Genomic DNA, 17,969 nt, shown 5'->3' with positions numbered 1-17,969 from the left:
AAGCGCAAATTAACATTTCACCCGTTCAGAGAATGAACGATTATCCCTTACCATTAGCATTACGTTCACACTTCATGAATTAACATGACACTGGCTCAATGGTCCATTGTATGAGATGAGATGTGTTACTGTAGGCTGTAGGATAGATTAAATGCCATAGTGTTTTCTATGGCTTATCTTCTAGCATTCTTTTGTATAGAACTGTACCGCTTTTTTGCAAACTTAATACTGTAGTCAGTCAGTCAGTCAGTCAGTCAGTCAGTCAGTCAATCAGTCTGCAGTCTCCTAGGGTAGGCTAATCAGGCTAGTAATTAGAACATCCCGTTCAAACAAAGAATGAACGATAACACCCTTTTCACTCGCAGTCAGTCAGTCGGTCTCGGTCAATCAATCATCAGTCACAACTCTTCTCGCGGTCGGAGTCGCTCTGCTGCTCCGTAACTGTAGGTCCCTGATTTCTGTTCCACAACCCCACGCACACACAGTCCTGCTTCTCTGAGGGAGAGCCCGCCTCCAGCCCACTACAGTGTCTAATAAGGAAAGAGGAACGGTGGAAAGGAGGGACGGAACGGTCGGTCGGGGTCTGTCCTCTCTCGTGAGATACGTTGAATGAACCGCCTCTCTCTCTCTCTCGTCGCATTTGCAAAAGAACGCTGTGAACGGTTGAACGGGTCTTTTCCGGATGGTGACCCGTTCGATCTCGTTCACCATAAAGATCCGTTCATTTGAACGGGTCATTCATGACCGACACATCACTAAGAACCAGGTGGCCACAGGACCGCTGAGCAATTTTCCACGAGCGCTTCCAAACTCCAGGACTTAGTTAACATAATCACCTGAACCAAATTTCTTGATAGAAACTGGCTCATAATAACATGTCTACAGTACGGTGGATTTTTCTGAAACAAACACTTTGCAGATAGAAAGAGTAAATTCCAAGCTTTCCATAGAGTTGCCATATTGGTGAGTTTGACGTTGTTTAATACAATCAGATAGCAAAAAACTGTTTTGATCCATTGAATCCCTATGCGGGATGTATTGCAACCCTAGATTCATCCGATTATAAAAAAAATCTAGTGTTGCAATTTGCGGCTAGGAATCCATGAAGAGGTTGTGGATGTCCCTGCTTCATCGCTCTCTCTCTCAACTAAGGGGTCCTTGGCCTGAACACGTTGATGACTCTTGGTGTAGACAGCTACCCGTCTCCTCAGATACACATGGGAGTTACCAGCAGCTTCCAGTCTCACCGGGAGGGCGTTAACGCATTTTGAAGGAACACGCTATCCCGAACAGTCTGCCAACCTGGCCAACCTGTAGGAGTCACTAGTGCAGTGAACGTGATCAATCAAGCCGGGCTGGCACCGCGGGGCGGTCCAACCCCAGCTGTGCCACGCAGATGTTACCGTCTTGTAGGGGCTTATAAGAGCATGGCCGTCTAGCTTTACAAAAGAAACACATGCCGCTCCCAAACTTCTGTTAGGCTTTCTTGTTGTTGGACTGATAAAAAAAAAATATATATATATATATGTTTTTGTTATTTCCATAAAATGTACACACAGTTTACAATTTAGGCATTTGGCAGACGCCCTTAATCCAGAGCGATTTACAATAAGCAAGGTAATACATCAATACATGAACAAGAATACATTGAATGCATAAAAACAGTAATCTAAGAAAACAATGTAGGTAAACCAAGCACCTATTCAGTACAGTAACCACAAAACGAAGGCCAGTGAGAAGAGAGTTACAGTAGTCAAGTTTTGATATGACTGCATGTTTGTATGAGCAGCTGGGCTGACTCCCGGGTGAGGATCTGAGGAAGGGTCTGATCCTACGGATGTTATAGAGTGTGAACCTACAGGATCAGGTGACTGATGCTATGTGAGCCTTGAATTAGAGCTGGCTGTCCAGGACCACACAAAGGTTCCTAGCAGTTGGAACTTAACTCATTCCCTGCTAGGCCCGATAGTCCTGAGAATATGCTAATGTCCCTCCCTGCCAGGCTGATAGTCCAGAGAATTTCCCGTTTTTGAAAAAAGAATGCCTACTACAAAAAATGTAGTAGGCATGATAGCAATCGCGAAATTGCATGTTTAACCCCCATAGCAACCCCATCTTTCAAACATGGCAGCCATCTTTGTTTACATTTTAGGAATACATAATGGCTGCTAGTTCATGAATGCCTGAACGGATTTCCATTCGGATTTTTTTTTTGAAAGCTGTGAGCAATGTGGACACACGTGGTGCATGATCTAGGCATGGGTGTGCATGATCCGTGCACTCTGAATTACATGGAAGTCTATGGAGACGAATGGCATATGGGAGTACGAAGGTATTTTCAAAAGAATTTTTGAAAAAAAAAAAAGTTTTTTGAAAAAAAAAGTTTTTGAAAAAAAAATTTTTTTGAAAAAAAAAAGTTAAAAAAAATTGAAAAAAAAAAGTTTTGAAAAAAAAAAATTTTGAAAAAATTTTTTTTTTGATTTTTTTTTTGACTTTTTGACAGTTTTTGAAAAAAACATTTTTAAACCTGGATTAATGTTAATCCTCTTGCACCACTACTTTAAATTTATCGATTTAAACATCAATAAGGGATTCATTTTAAACTTGCTATAGAGGTGGTTTAAATGCAAACATGCCATTGACATGACCTTCTGCGAGGGAAGCCTCACAGGCAAGCTGAAGCTGCAGACAGCATTTCACAGTTGAAAACAAAAATCTCATCATAATTGTTGTCTTCCTCGTACATCGGCTATTTTAAAATAGCGAACTATTAAATATTTACAGGGACATAACACAGTCAGTTGTCATGGAAGTGGACTTCCCAACCAATATGCAGACGTTTTAATTTTCATAATCGCTTCATAATTGACAAAACTATCAAACTGTGGTGTATTTCTTTGCTTCCTAGTTCCTAGATAGTCGCGCATCACCGCGCCGCGCCGCACCGCACCGCGCTGTAGCGAGCCGAGCGTCACCGTAGTATGACGGAGCGTTATAAAATTAAATATTTTTTGGCTACAGGCGCTCTTCTTAACATAGAAGGTGATAGGCCTGCCCACATTCTCCCCGAAGTAAATATATAAGTCACGTTAATGATATTAGGCTCAAGAGAATAGTTTATTCCAGTGTGTTTACATCGCAAATCCAAGATGGAGGACATTTAAACCATGAATTAATCGCAGGTTATAGTTTTAATCACAGGTTAAGGGTTTAATCACAGATTTGTTAAGCAATGCTTAAATTTAAGTGGTGCAACACACCTCGATTTAAAATAAATCATAGATCAACAAAACCATGATTAACCCTAAACTAAGATTTATTTAAACCCTCTTGGTGCAAGCCGCCCACAATGTACAGAAATAGGACTTTGTGAGGATAGAAGGTGCCAGTGGGACCCCAAAAAAAGGTTTTAAAATAGAAAAAGTGAAAATTCATGGTGTAGGTCCTTTAAAGGACAACTTAAGTTTTTTTTTACAACAAGGGTTCATATTTTAGATAGTCATTAGAGAAAAGAAAAGATGAGTGTTAAAAAAAATCATTTACTTCTTTCTATGGTTTTAGTGATTTTAACGATTTTGATTTGCATGCATGCTCCCAGGTTGGGGGTGGCTAAATATGTATTTTTAGCCACAATAAGCCCATTCCCAAGATGCACCGCAATCTTTCATGGGCAGATGTGACTTATGGGGGCTGGTCTAAATAGTAAAAAAGAAATGATCAGCTTATTGTGTCTAAAAATACATTTAGCCACTTGTACGCATGCTCCCACCCACTGAAATAAATACTAAAATGGAACTCATCTTTTCTTTTCTCGAATTAAAATCTAAAATATGATCCCTTGTTGTAAAAAACTAAAGTTGTCCTTTAAGTCACCAGGGCATTGTGTATCTATGGAAATAGACCCGAGGTAAGAAATAAAGTGTGTGAGCATAGCAGCAGATACTCTGTACATGATATGCTACAGTATGGACGTTAGTTAAGGTGCCGTTCATTGATATTACAAGACCTTCCGCAATCACAGACCTCTCCGTTAGGTGACTTTGATCTTTACAAGGAATACAGGTGCAAACTACTCTCACCATGCAGGCACGACACAATGTTCCGAGTGCTGTGATTGTGTGCGTATGTAAAGGCGAGTGGTGTTTAGTGTCTACGCCCCAAAGCAATCTTCTAAAGCGAACAGTGTGTCATTCGATGGGGGGCCTGACGTTCAATTGGAGAAGTAATTTGTTGTGCAGACTGAGCTAGATATAGAACAGTCTGCCTCTGCTAAGCACACACTGGTAAGCTCACACACACACACACACACACACACACACACACACACACACACACACACACACACACACACACACACACACACACACACACACACACACACACACACACACACACACTTTGAGAGTCCTCTCGGACAGGTACTTTCATACTCCTGAGTGAGAGCTTAATTAATGCATGATTGGAATTTACTGACGCACTAATGTGCTATGTGAGAGAGAGAGAGAGAGAGAGAGAGAGAGAGAGAGCGAGAGAGAGAGAGAGAGAGAGAGAGAGAGAGAGAGAATTGTATGTGGTGATGTTGGCTGGCTAGCTTATTTATTTTGTTTTGGGGCTTTTGTGCCTTTATAAATAGGACAGTAGACAGACAGGAAATAATAATAATAGTTACCTACTTCCTCCCACATGGGAAAGTCAGTATTTTCAGCCCAACCCAGCTGATTCGCTGCCCACAAGGAGTGTGTGAGCAATTAGGGGTTAAAAGTCTTGCTCAGGGACACACATTGCTACCCTAGCCTGGAATCGAACCCCGGGCTAATAGACTTGATTAACCTTAAGCCTAGCGAGCCATTAAATGAATGGCTTTGTTGTGCTGAGCTTCTACAAATGTCTTCTAAGTCCTCACAGTTTTCTGAAAAACGTATGTTGCTACAGCATATCAGTATATTTAGCGCGACACAAAGTGACGCGCTATAAGCTTGTACATCTGCCATTTTTTTATCGCCAAAGTATAAAATATGGCTAAAGTCTAAAATGCCACAGATGCTTTTCCGTATACCTGTTTTTTACTCACAAAGACCCCACAAAATAAATATCTATGTTTAAGTTGATCACAAAGGCCTTGTGCTGAACTTGTGCTATAAGCCAGAATATACCTAGAAACCAATAGAACAAACTAAAAGACCAGAAAAGGTTTGACTTTTAGGTAGTTGTAGGTCTTTTCCCGGAAAACAAAGCAAAAAAATACATACATATTGTTGACTCATCCTGCACTCAGGGGTTCATACAAATTGTCCAATTAAATGTGGTTATAGAATGTCGATTTCTTGCCTGCATTTCTATAAATACTGTAGGTAGTACTGTAGAAGATGAGCTATCTGTGCTTTATAGAAACATTCAACGGTAATGTTTTTTTCTCAGCCACGATCATGCCATTTTAGTTGACATTAATTGTCCAAGAAATAATTGTAATGAAAGATTTAAATGTGTTTTTGTTTGTTTGAAATGTTCCATTTGCCTTCTAAGGCTGTGTAAACAAAACAAAGTGCATAGTATCAAAAATGACACACGTCGTGTATATCTCCTTGTATGGGCCGTTCTGTCTGTGACATTAGTTATCTCCATACATCGACTTCTGTGCTCATACGGACACTCATAATACTGTAGGGACGTACACATAAAGCCAAACGTAGGAGCAGTTAGCAAAAATGAGCAGGGCAGATATGACAACCAAGTTAAATATACAAAGAAATTACTGACAATGACCAGTACCAATAACCAGTAAGACTCCCTAATCAGGAGATAAGCAACCATCAGGTTGCATACAAAAGAACTTTAGAAGGCAATGGTAGCCAATCAGGAGGGAATATGGGAAATGGGACAGATCCATGTCGATGACATGACTTTAGAGATACTGTGTACCGATCAAAGTAAATAATGTATAGGTTTTAAGCGGTTAATGCAATGAAATCATTTGTAAACTCTGCTCTGCATTAATACTAATGAATAAATACTTTTTTGTTTTAATTATACACACTACAGCATGTTGCCATATGTCTATTTATACCCAGATTGGGAACAGATTTTAACTTTTCACCGGATCCCTCCGCATGACGCCACGTGGGTATGACTCACTCCTAACTGGCTCTTCACACACAGGCACTCTGAGGAATGTCTATTTATGAAATGAGGAGAACCTAATGAACAAAAATACCCCAAACACATGACATGGGGTCAACAAGGAGAAGATGCTAAAAGAAGAGCGTGCAGCCATTCAGCAGAATGGGTTGCCGCTGGGTGTCAGTACGTTTTGGAGTGAAAGAACATCTTGCGTTTCCATGTGGATAAGTGATTGGTTATTTGAGTTATTTGAGTGAGTCTACATTGGGTAGCAGGACTACTTACTGTATTATGGGATATTATTATTATTATATAATTAATTATATCATGTTATACTATATAGAAAAGAAAGTATTAGAAAGTCTGGTTTTTGCGGTAGATGTATGTATGTATGTATGTATGTATGTATGTATGTATGTATGTATGTATGTATGCGTGCGTGCATGTATGCGTGCATGTAGTATGTGGGTTTAAGTATGTAGGTATGTTTGTATATGTATGTGTATGTGGATATACATGTGCATGTTCATGCACATGTATTGATATATATATATTGGTATATATAATTGTGAAATTTTAAGTTATTTTGAACTAAGTCAGGTACAAAAGGGGGTGGGAGTTTATAAGTTTTACTTCTTCTCACTCCTTTTCGGATATGTTATTATTTTGATTTGTTTTGTGTTTTTATTACTTGCTATGTTTTCATTTTATATTCTTTATTTTTTGTCTTGTGTTTGGAAGTGCAAAATTGTACTTTTTTTTTTATATGACATATTCAAAATAAATATGACTAAACTAAAACTAAACTAAATGTGACAAAACAGTCATCCGTAATTGCCAGCCCTCACCTCTCCTCCCTCTCAGTATCTCAAACACAGGGAAAACTTTCAGAGAGGGGGAGAGTGTAGGAGACACAGACAGTAGGAAATCTATAAAGGGAGGCAGAGTAGGAGAGACAGACAGTAGGAAACAGCAGTCCCACCCTAATTTAGAGTACAGAATAAGAATAAAGACGAAATAAGAAATAATGTGTTTGTAATTAGACAGAAACAAACACAGTTATACCTTAATTACCCCTACATTATGTTCAAATTAGAAATCGAATAGCTGTCAATACAACGCACCTACAAGGGATGGGGCCTATCACCTGCGTGTTGTCATCAGAAATGGACATCGCACGACATGACACTAAAGGAATTTACGTCCCACTTCTCCAAACAAATGTTCCTTCTTTCCTCTCTTCTCTTCTCATTTCCTACGTGTTTCCTCAGTGGGAGGGACTAAGACAGAAAGATTTAATTTAAGGACCAGATACGGAGGAGAGGAAAGCTGAGGGGGAGACAGACAGCGTGGGAAAGAAAGAAAGTAAGAAAACTGAGAGGGAGACAGCAGGCACATGCACACATAGACATCAAAGGGGGCTTGAGCCCCTGCCCTTTTATCCGTCTGTAAAAAGTGCCCTCTCCAGACCATGAATGCAGTTTTTACTATGGTGAAAGAAATGCAAATGCAAAAAAAGAAGGCAGCATTCAAGAAAATTGCCTTGTCCAAACTCTCCTGAACTTGAATGCAGCATTTTATGTTGAAAGAATTGCCCTCTCTGTGTAGAAATTCATGCCGTTACGCCCCATCTCCAGTATTGACTTGATAATGCGTGGTATCAAGCACTAAAACAATAGCCGACCTCCAATTTTCAATATTTTCACCAAAAGGCCCTTTTAGAAATGTCAGCCCCCGTCTGACACTCTCTGCACGTCCCTGGGAGACAGCGTAGGAAAGAAAGAAAGTAGGAAAGCTGAGACGGAGATGGTGCTGGAGAGACAGGCAGTAGGAATGCCGAGAGGGAGAAGGGTTTGTGGATTACCTCTTGGTTCCTACTCGGTGGTTGGGGGCGATGTCGATGGTGTCTGTGGCGGAGTCGTGGCGGACAGCGAGGCCCAGGTCAGCGATGCAGCATGTTCCGTTCTTCTTCACCAGGATGTTCTTTGACTTCAGGTCTCTGTGGGCAATTGCTGGCTTACCTGCAGTAGACAGCCAGGCAAGAGAGTGACGAAGAGAGAGAGAGAGGGGATGTCATTTACTTGTGCAACTCCCATACTTTCTTAATCTTCACAGCAGTTGCGTGTGCATAGATAGAGCTCTACCGTATAGTACATCTGTTATACATAACCGTGGGTCTGTCTGTACATTCTGTGGCGTACCCAGCTCATTTCCATTAACCTTCAAATACCTGGAACGTGCCTGAGTCGCGTTAGATTTGAACCACTTTAACCAATATTTTATGCTTTAACTATTGAAAAATAGCAGATATACAAGCTCACAGCGCGGCACCGAGTGCCGCGCTGCGAGCTTGTAGATCTGCTATTTTTGAAAGATTGTGAAAGTCTTTGAATATCTCTGACCCGATCTTTGACCCGACTTCTAAATCCTTCCTCTAAATCAGTGGTTCTCAAGCTTTTTCATGTCAAGGACCCCCAAAATGACATGTATTTGGCCGCAGGACCCCCATCGCAAAATATGTTGTTCCAGGGACCACCCAGAAGCAAATATTTGAGTTACAAATGTTCGCTTTTAAATAGATAGCTAAATCTAGATAAAAAAAAATAGCAGATCTACAAGGGTGAGCTTGTATATCTGCTATTTTTCTATAGTTAAAGCATTCAATAATTCTAGGCCTAAATGGGTTAAATGGGCCCCGCTGAATGAACAGCTACTACCAGCGTCTGTATTTTCCACTTCCATGAGTCAGCCAGTCAGTTAATGTCATATTGAGCCAGTTCATTGCTGTGGGAAAATAAGTCTGAATGGACCTCGAATGGATCCATGATTTAATGTAGCCATTCCTACCAGTTTCAGGCCGATTTTGTGTGTCAGAGAGAGTGTGTGTGTGTGTGTGTGTGTGTGTGGTTGTGTTTGTGTGTGTGTGTGTGTGTGTGTGTGTGCGTGCGTGCGTGCGTGCGTGCGTGCGTGCGTGCGTGTGTGTCAAGGTTTACGAAATCTAACAAAATAGCGAAAACTAAAAATGTTTGTTAACTCAGTCTGTGCCGTATATAAAGTGGGACCTCTTATATTGCCGTTTCGCCAACAAAGGGTTAAAAAAATAGTGTGCACGCTGGTGCACACATTCGTGCACAGATCATGCACTATGCATGTGCATGCTTTTCACAGCTTTCAAACAAAAAAATCCGCTTGGAATCTTTTTTTATTATTTATTTAAAAAAGGCAGGGAAGGCCATAGTTAAAAAGACGTTTTCATTATAGAAAACGTTTTTTTTTTGGCAGGGTATGAGTTAAAGGAATTATAGGTAACTTTAAGACTATTTAAGACTAAAAAATATTTACATTTTTAGCAGTCATTTCCCTTCATCAGTAACTATCTTATTGTGCTGGGGTGTTTCCTTGCAGAAAGACACATCCCCTGGCTGTATTTCTGTTCTGTTCCACTCTTTATGTTGACATTAAATGTCAACAGAAACAGTGGGGGGACATTTTTTGTCAGGGGGAGCTCAGCCAGAGCTCTAAATTGCTCCCTTTGAACTTCAAAGGGGTTGTGCACTAAGGTAATTGATTGGGCCACAAAAGTGTCAAGTCCTCATTAGTGATCTCTCTAATCAATGGAAGCATCAAAGACAACTACCAGTTTGATGCCTGTCAGAGTTGAGGGGGAGGGGGGAATGTTTTTGTGTACACACAAGCTAGCATATTTTAAAAATATTTAAAAAAAACTAGAATAATATTTTACAAAAAATAAACTGTATTGTGTTTAGTAAACAAATTATAGTCAAAATGTCCTTTTTTCTCATTGATGGTCCAACTAACTGAAATGAATATATATATATATTATATATATATATATATATATATGTCACAGTTTTTTTGAGTTTCAGTGAAATTGAGAAAAGGAGCGCTCGTCGTGCGGCACAGGGCTTTGATCCACAACAATGAGAACGACAACGTAGCGTCGGCAGGAATGATAGTGCCTCACCCCACGGAGGTTAGGGTTAGGGTTAGGCATAGTTTTACAGAGGTTAAGGTTAGGGTTTGGGTTAGAGTTAGGCATAGTAAGCTAATGGCTAAACACAGCCGAGCTAGGCTAGTAGATAAACAACGAAAGAGGTGTCGCAAACGAGTGACGTCAGTGACTACACAAGTGAATGTCTGTTGTCACAAACATACAAACTAGCAAATCCGCTCTAAAAACGAATGCAAATTAATTTCTAATGCGAAAACATTGTAAAAATGAACTAAAACTAGACTATAATGAAACATCCAAAACGATTATAACCTTGTTGTGTGTGTGTGTGTGTGTGTGTGTTCATATAATTGGTCCTCACTCAAAAAATAGCTTTTCTTTTTTTTTCTCAGAGGGCTGTGGGCAGGTCAGAAACCCATCGTCTTGTGACATCATCGATTGCCAATCCAGCTTATAGAAACTGCAGGCTTTCTATTCCTGAAAAGTTGCAATTCTAAAGTGGAAGCCATTGTTCTTCCGATAATAAAAATTTAAATATTTTTTTCAAAAATATTGATACATTTTTTTTGGGGAAAATGATGATGTCACAAGACGATGGATTCTGAACTTCCCACAGCTCTCCTAGGAGACTTGGACTGAGTAGAACAAAAATTGTGATATTTTATCATGAACATTAGTGAGGACCTATTATATGAAGACAGGTTGAAAAGTGAAAAACACCATGATATTGTATTCCAAAAGTGAAAAACTACTCCTTTAAGTACTGTACTTAAGTACAGGTATTTGTACTTTACTTGAGTATTTCCAATACTTTTACTTCTACTCCACTACATCTTGGATCAAAATATTGTACTTTTACACCACTATTTAAAAACGTTAGTAGTTACTTGGCAGATATACATTTTAATATTATAAAACATACATGAACCGCTTTAGCCCTATTTTATACATAGACTATTTGAAAACAGCCGATCTACAAGCTCACAACGCGTCGCGATGCGACGCGTTGTGAGCTTGTAGATCTGCTATTTTCAAACATTTTGCACTTTTACTTTTAGTACTTTAAATGTACATTTTGATGCAAATACTTTTCCATACCTTTACTCAAGCACATTTTGAATTCCGGACTTTCACTTTTAAGGGTGCCCTCAGACCAAAATACATATGAGAGTGGAATCTGCGTTCCGCCAATGCATTTCAATGAGAGTGAAGCGGTTTCATGCCAGCAGAGGATTTCTGCAAAAAACGCTCCCTTATCATTGAAATGCATTGGCGGAACGCGGATTCCTCCACATTCCGCCGATGCATTTCAATGAGAATTGAGCGTTTTTTTTTGCAGAAAATCCTCTACTGGCATGAAACCTGCTTATCTGCTTATTGTAAGTCGCTTTGGATTAAAAGCGTCTGCTAAATGCCTAAACTGTAAACCGGCGTAAACCGCTCCATTCTCATTGAAATGCATTGGCAGAATGCGGATTCCACTCATAGGTATTTTCAAAATACCTATGAGAGACCAAAATACTATGTTGGTGTGTGGGCAGTCTGGGCACCCTAAGGGTGCCCTCACACCAAAGTACCTAGTGGAATCCGCGTTCCGCCAATGCATTTCAAAGAGAGTGAAGCGGTTTCATGCCAGCAGAGGATTTCTGCAAAAAACGCTCCCCTTATCATTGGTCGCATTTACTATCAAAACCTCCACCGCCTGTCTGTCAGTCAGTGTGTCTGTCACGTCACGTCACGTCACGTCACACTTTTGCCCTGCTCATATCGCCGCAACCGTTGCCCCGATCCATGCCTAATTTTGCACACACACTCCTTGCCTGCCAAACCACAACCTCACTAACCCATCAATTCTCACATGGCCCTCTTCTAGCGCCACCATGAGGCCAATTCTTGCAAAACACATTTTTGGACACCGCTCCTAAAATTTTTGCCCTAAAATCACGCAAATCGCTACACAGTATGTCTACACTCATCTCATCAACATGGATCTGTCCCATTTAGCGCCACCTTCAGGCCGATTTTTAAAACACATTTTTGGACACTACTCCTACAGATTTTGCCCTAAAATCACGCAAATCGCTACACAGTATGTCTACACTCATGTCATCAACATGGATCTGTCCCATATAGCGCCAACATCAGGCCGATTTTCTCAAACACATTTTTGGACACTGCTCCTACAGATTTTGCCCTAAAATCACGCAAATCGGTACACAGTATGTCTACTCTCATCTCATCAACATGGATCTGTCCCATATAGCGCCACCATCAGGCCGATATTTTCAAACACATTTTTGGACACTGCTCCTACACATTTTGGCCTAAAATCACGCTGCGACCTGACGGTCGCTTATCTCCCGATTAGGGAGTCTTACTGGTCATTGAAATGCATTGGCGGAACGCAGATTCCACTCTCATAGGTACTTTGGTGTGAGGGCACCCTAACAGAGTATTTCTATATTGCAGTATTGATACTTTTACTTAACTCATTGCATGCCAGGCCCGATAGTCCCGAGATTATTTCAATGTCTTTCCTTGCCAGGCCCGATAGTCCCGAGAAAAAAATAAAAATAAAAATTCAAAAAAAATGTTTTTTCAAATTTTTTTTGGACCCCAAAAAATGTAGTAGGCATGATAGAAATCGCGAAATTGCATGTTTAACCCCCATAGCAACCCCATCTATCAAACATGGCAGCCATCTTTGTTTAAATTTTAGGAAAACATAATGGCTTGTATCTCATGAATGCCTGAACGGATTTCCATTCGGATTTTTTTGTTTGAAAGCTGTGAGCAATGTGGACACACGTGGTGCATTATCTAGGCATGGGTGTGCATGATCCGTGCACTATGAATTACATGGAAGTCTATGGAGACCAGAGGCACCATAGAGTACGAAGGTATTGTTAAATGGCGGGGAATGTGTTAAGTAAGTAAAACATGTGAGTACTTTCTCCACCACTGGGGGGTGTGTGTGTGTGTGTGTGTGTGTGTGTGTGTGTGTGTGTGTGTGTGCGCGCGCGTTACCTTGCGTTCCCACTATCTCCATGTGCAGGTGAGCCAGGCCGCTGGCGGTGGACAGTGACAGTTTGATCATTCCCTCCACCGTCACCGTGTAGCGGTTCAGGTAGTCGAACAGGGAGCCGTGCTCGTGGTAGTCAGACACCAACCACAGCTGGGTCCACGTTCCATTATCTACACGCCAGACACACAGAGAGAAGAGGAGGTTAATTTAGGCCTAGAAATATTGAATGCTTTAACCAGTGAAAAATAGCAGATATACAAGCTCACAGCGCGGCACCGAGTGCCGCGCTGCGAGCTTGTAGATCTGCTATTTTTGAAAAAAGTCGTGAAAATGTGTGCAAATCTTTGAATATATGTATTTTCAAAGCGAACGTTTGTAACACAAGTTTTGCTTCCAGGGGGGTCCCTGGAACTAAATATGTTGAGATGGGGGTCCGTGGCCAAATAAATATCAGTTTGGGGGTCCTTCACATGAAAAGGTTTGAGAACCACTGACATAGTAGTCTCTCAAGAACAGACTAACTGAGCTCCAGTTAAGTGAAAAGGACCTTTTCTTTGACGATGGCTGGCCAGATTGCTGACATAGAAACATAGGTTTTTCTAAAAACCTTAGAAGGATTCAAAAGACACTTATAGAATCGGGTCAAAATTCAAATCTTCACGATTTTTCTAAAATAGCAGATCTACAAGCTCGCAGCGCGGCACTCGGTGCCGCGCTGTGAGCTTGTATATCTGCTATTTTTCAATAGTTAAAGCATAAAATAATGATACACAATAATGTGTACCCGTTCTAAATTTAAACCACATGTGGACAATATATTGGGATTGGGATTAGGGGTGGGCGATATGGAAAAATTGAATATCATGATATTTTTCCAAGCTGTATCACGGTACACAATCTTATCGCGATTCCTTTTCATGTTGGGTTTTTATGGTTATTTTTCAAGTTACTTAACAGTACAACCACCTACAAGGTAACAAAAACTAAAAGAGAAAGGAGTAACAGACCATTTAGACCAGTGGTCCTCAAAGTGGGGTCCAGGGACTCTCTGGGTTCCTTTTGGGAGGTATAAATTTGACCCTTACAAGAATGTAACAGAATGTATACAAATGAAACCAAATGGACCTAAGGGGAGTTAAGGGGAGACCTTGACATTTTAAAGTTTGAGAACCACTGATATAGCACCAACATGCAGGTTTAGATGGATTCTTCAATGAATCTCTGTATTAACAATTCAACAGGATTTTGTTTTATTTTCATTGTATCCCGATATATACGATATCTCTCTCTGAAAAGGCATATCGTGGAGACATTGTATCGTCTCAATGATATTTATCACCATATCGCCCACCCCTAGTTGGGATCCGGAACCGGAGGGACCGAGGGAACCGGATGCAACATCGAGCAACCGGAATGTGGACTTCACGTCTGCTATATACGGTACCAGTGAGGACCACTGATGATTAACTTAATGTGCAACATTGTTTTTTCACTCAACAGTAAACAAACCAACATAAAATGTAAGTGTATAGAGGGTATCTGCACATTTCTAAAGTGACAATTGAGGGACTTTTTTAAAACCTTAAATGACAAATTAAACATTGGTCTAATTGTCAAATATTAGTGTCGTTGTAAAAATCTACATGCTCACAATGCCTCGCAACGCGTTGCTATATACAATAGTCCAGTGGTTCTCAAACGTTTTAATTTCAAGGAACACCATAACTCTGAGAGGGTACAGATGAAAACAAATGGACGTCAAAATCGCTTTCTTGACCTTGGGAACAAACCGAAGATTTATGTTATGGTTATGTGCTTGATTTATTGTCCGTTGTCGCACACCCAAAATAGCACATGATCTGAAAAATCTCCATAGGCTATACAGTAGCTGATGCCTCATTCAGACAGGTTGATGTTTTATGCGCAGTGAAAAATCAACCTTGCTCACTTGTCACTTTATTGCCATGAAATATTGGTGTTCTGTGTGAATTAATGGTGTATAAGAAGTATCACTTTTATTCTACAGATGCGTCTGTTCTGGCTTGAACTAGAAATGAAAAGGAAATGGACATCAATCTGAGGAACACTCTCAAAGCCACAGAGAGAGAGAGAGAGAGAGAGAGAGAGAGAGAGAGAGAGAGAGAGAGAGAGAGAGAGAGAGAGAGAGAAAATCACTTAAAAGAAGCATATTGAAGAAGTATCGCTTTATTCTACAAAGGGATGCCATCTATGCTGGCTTCAAATGGAAAAGGAAAAGGAAACGCACATCAATCTGAGGAACACTCAAACAGACACAGACCGAGAAGGGGAGACGATGGGATTTGAAGGTTAATGGGTGATTCGTTTTTCTCCTCAAAGACCTGCAGCTCCAGATGGACAGAGAGACAACAGCTGCACCAGCCAACATGCAGTGGGTGTTAAATCAGTTCACGTGAAGGACAAACAAGCCGTTTGGCTGGTATTGGGGCTGAATTATAGTGATCTTCAATTTGGTTTAATTTCAGTGTAGTGTTAGTGTTTTATGAGTGCATGAGTAGTTTACGTTTTAGAAATTGACTAGTTTCAGTTGCGCAATTCATCGTTTTATTCTTAAAGCCTTGATTTATAGAAGCTGAAAGCATACATGACATAAGCTTGTGTTTTACAAAACGTGTTATTTATTAATGTTCCCATATTGGGCAATTCCATTTTAATGTTGCACACCATGAACCATTAACATTGCACAACACAGCGGAGCCGGGGCAATCACCACATGGAAGCAAATCAAAAGCAAAACTATCCTAGTCTGCGTTTGTGGCAGTGAGCGCAGATATGGTAAGAGTTCATGAGCGCTTTGGATCTCAATGTAAAGAGTGCTTCTTACCAAGTAAAAGGAGCATTTCGTAGTTGTCGGGTGGAAACCTTGCATGTCCAAAACCGTTCGTTTTGTATTCATAATTAGAAAAAAAATATATAGTGAAAATACTAGTTAAAATAGCCAATCTACAAGCACACAACGCCTCGTACCACGAGGCGTTGTGTGCTTGTAGATCTGCTACTTTCACTAGTTTTGTGCGACAGTCACGTGTGGTGAAGCGGGGCTTTGCTTTACGAAAAAAAAACGTACACATTTGAAACTTGGATACGATGTTTCGGGCCCGACAGTGATGATTTATTGATGCCTGCAACGTTCAACACTATCAACAATGTGACATTGATGGGCAGCCTTCCTCTCCAAACATTGAACTATTTCCTACTTGAAGCACACTCCAGGGCCCTCCGCCAAAATAACAGGGCTGTCGCAGTGAAGGAATTTCACCTGCGGTGCAATAGGGTGGCTCAGCCGCACGATATGCAGCAATATTGCTGTTGCTGAAGCTCCCAACCCCCCCACGCTTTTTATGACTTCATTTATCACGATTTGACCCCACAATAAATGCGCAAAATCTCTGTCTGTGCGTCCATCCAATCGACTTCAAATTAGGCACACGCTTCGGCGAGCACCCGAGGCAAACGATCGGGCAGACGGAGTAGGCGCTACGTGGGGAGGGACCTTCTGGCGTTGTAGAGACGGCTGCGGCGACGGCAGGTTTATCTATCGAGCGCGGATCATTTCCGGTTGCCGTTGTCATCTGCCATTGCCGTTGCGATGCTTAAACTGGCTATTATAAGCTACCTTATGCTTGCGCAAACTCTCTTTTTTATAGTTCACCCATAATGGAGCTGTATATAAAGGAGTACAGTAGGCTCTGAACAAATTCACCTTGACCTCATCTGAGCAGTAGTAGAATTTCCTGACAAACATACAACATACGTCTCTGTCTGTGCATGTCAGCATCATCTTCCATCTTGTCATTAATGATGTGCCCCAAATATTTGCAACCGTTACACACAGCAAGGGTATGACCAGATAAATAAAATTGAAAAGCGCTATAGCACTGCAAGTCCACTACCATTAATAATATAAATAAATAGAATGTACTTTAAAATGTGTTATGAGGACTATTACACTGTACTATTGAGACCACAAATAGGGGCTGACATTACATGGGATTCCCACATAGTTCACTCAGTACTGGAGAGCAGATCAAAAACTTAAAGAACAAGGTTTAGCAAATTAAGAATGAGATAAAAGGGGCGCCAGCTGGCCTACCGGTCCAGGTGCCTAACGCATAGGCTCAGACAGTGTAGCCTGACAGCGTGTCGCTGGTTCGATTCCCGATCCCGACTACCTTTGCTGCGTGTCACTCCCCATCTCTCTCCCCATTTCCTGTCAGCCTGCTGTGGGTCAATAGTGAGCCAAAAGCACCACTGGGTCACGCACAGGGGCGTCACAAGGGGTAGGAAAGTGGGACTGAGTTACTAGGGCCCAAGTTGGAGGGGCCCTAGTAACTTTAGCTATTGAAAAATAGCAGATATACAAGCTCACAGCGCGGCACCGAGTGCCGCGCTGCGAGCTTGTAGATCTGCTATTTTTTAAAAGTCGTGAAAATGTGTGCAAATCTTTGAATATATGTGTTTTTTTAAGCGAACATTTGTAACTCAAATTTTGCTTCTGGGGTGTCCCTGGAACTAAATATTTTGAGATGGGGGTCCGTGGCCAAATACATATACTTTTGGGGGTCCTTCACATGAGAAAGTTTGAGCATCACTGACATGGAAACATATGTTTCTTGCACACGTACATTTTCACAATTTTTCAAAAATAGCAGATCTACAAGCTCGCAGCGCGGCACTCGGTGCCGCGCTGTGAGCTTGTATATCTGCTATTTTTCAATAGTTAACATTCATGGGGGGCCCACAGTGAATCCTTGTACCCAGGGCCCAGAATTTGGTGTGACGCCACTGGGTCACGCATGCCTGCCACTGGTCACC

General features: G+C 41.1%; 1 protein-coding gene across 1 annotated transcript in view; it reads right to left on the bottom strand.

Annotated features, from left to right (window-relative positions):
• tgfbr1b (transforming growth factor, beta receptor 1 b) overlaps positions 1 to 17,969 on the bottom strand; it is a 163,281-nt gene that overhangs the window by 39,334 nt on the left and 105,978 nt on the right. Inside the window, exons 5-6 of the mRNA XM_080752163.1 lie at positions 13,118 to 13,285; positions 7,982 to 8,138 (exon numbers count right to left, since the gene is read on the bottom strand). Coding sequence (XP_080608289.1) covers positions 7,982 to 8,138; positions 13,118 to 13,285 — 325 coding nt within the window. The remainder of the gene's footprint in view (positions 1 to 7,981; positions 8,139 to 13,117; positions 13,286 to 17,969) is intronic.

Source organism: Nannobrachium achirus (assembly GCF_963921795.1).
Source record: "Nannobrachium achirus genome assembly, chromosome: 21".
NCBI lineage: Eukaryota > Metazoa > Chordata > Actinopteri > Myctophiformes > Myctophidae > Nannobrachium > Nannobrachium achirus.
The sequence above is the reverse complement of the archived record's forward strand: the minus strand, read 5'-3'. Positions and strand labels throughout refer to the sequence as shown.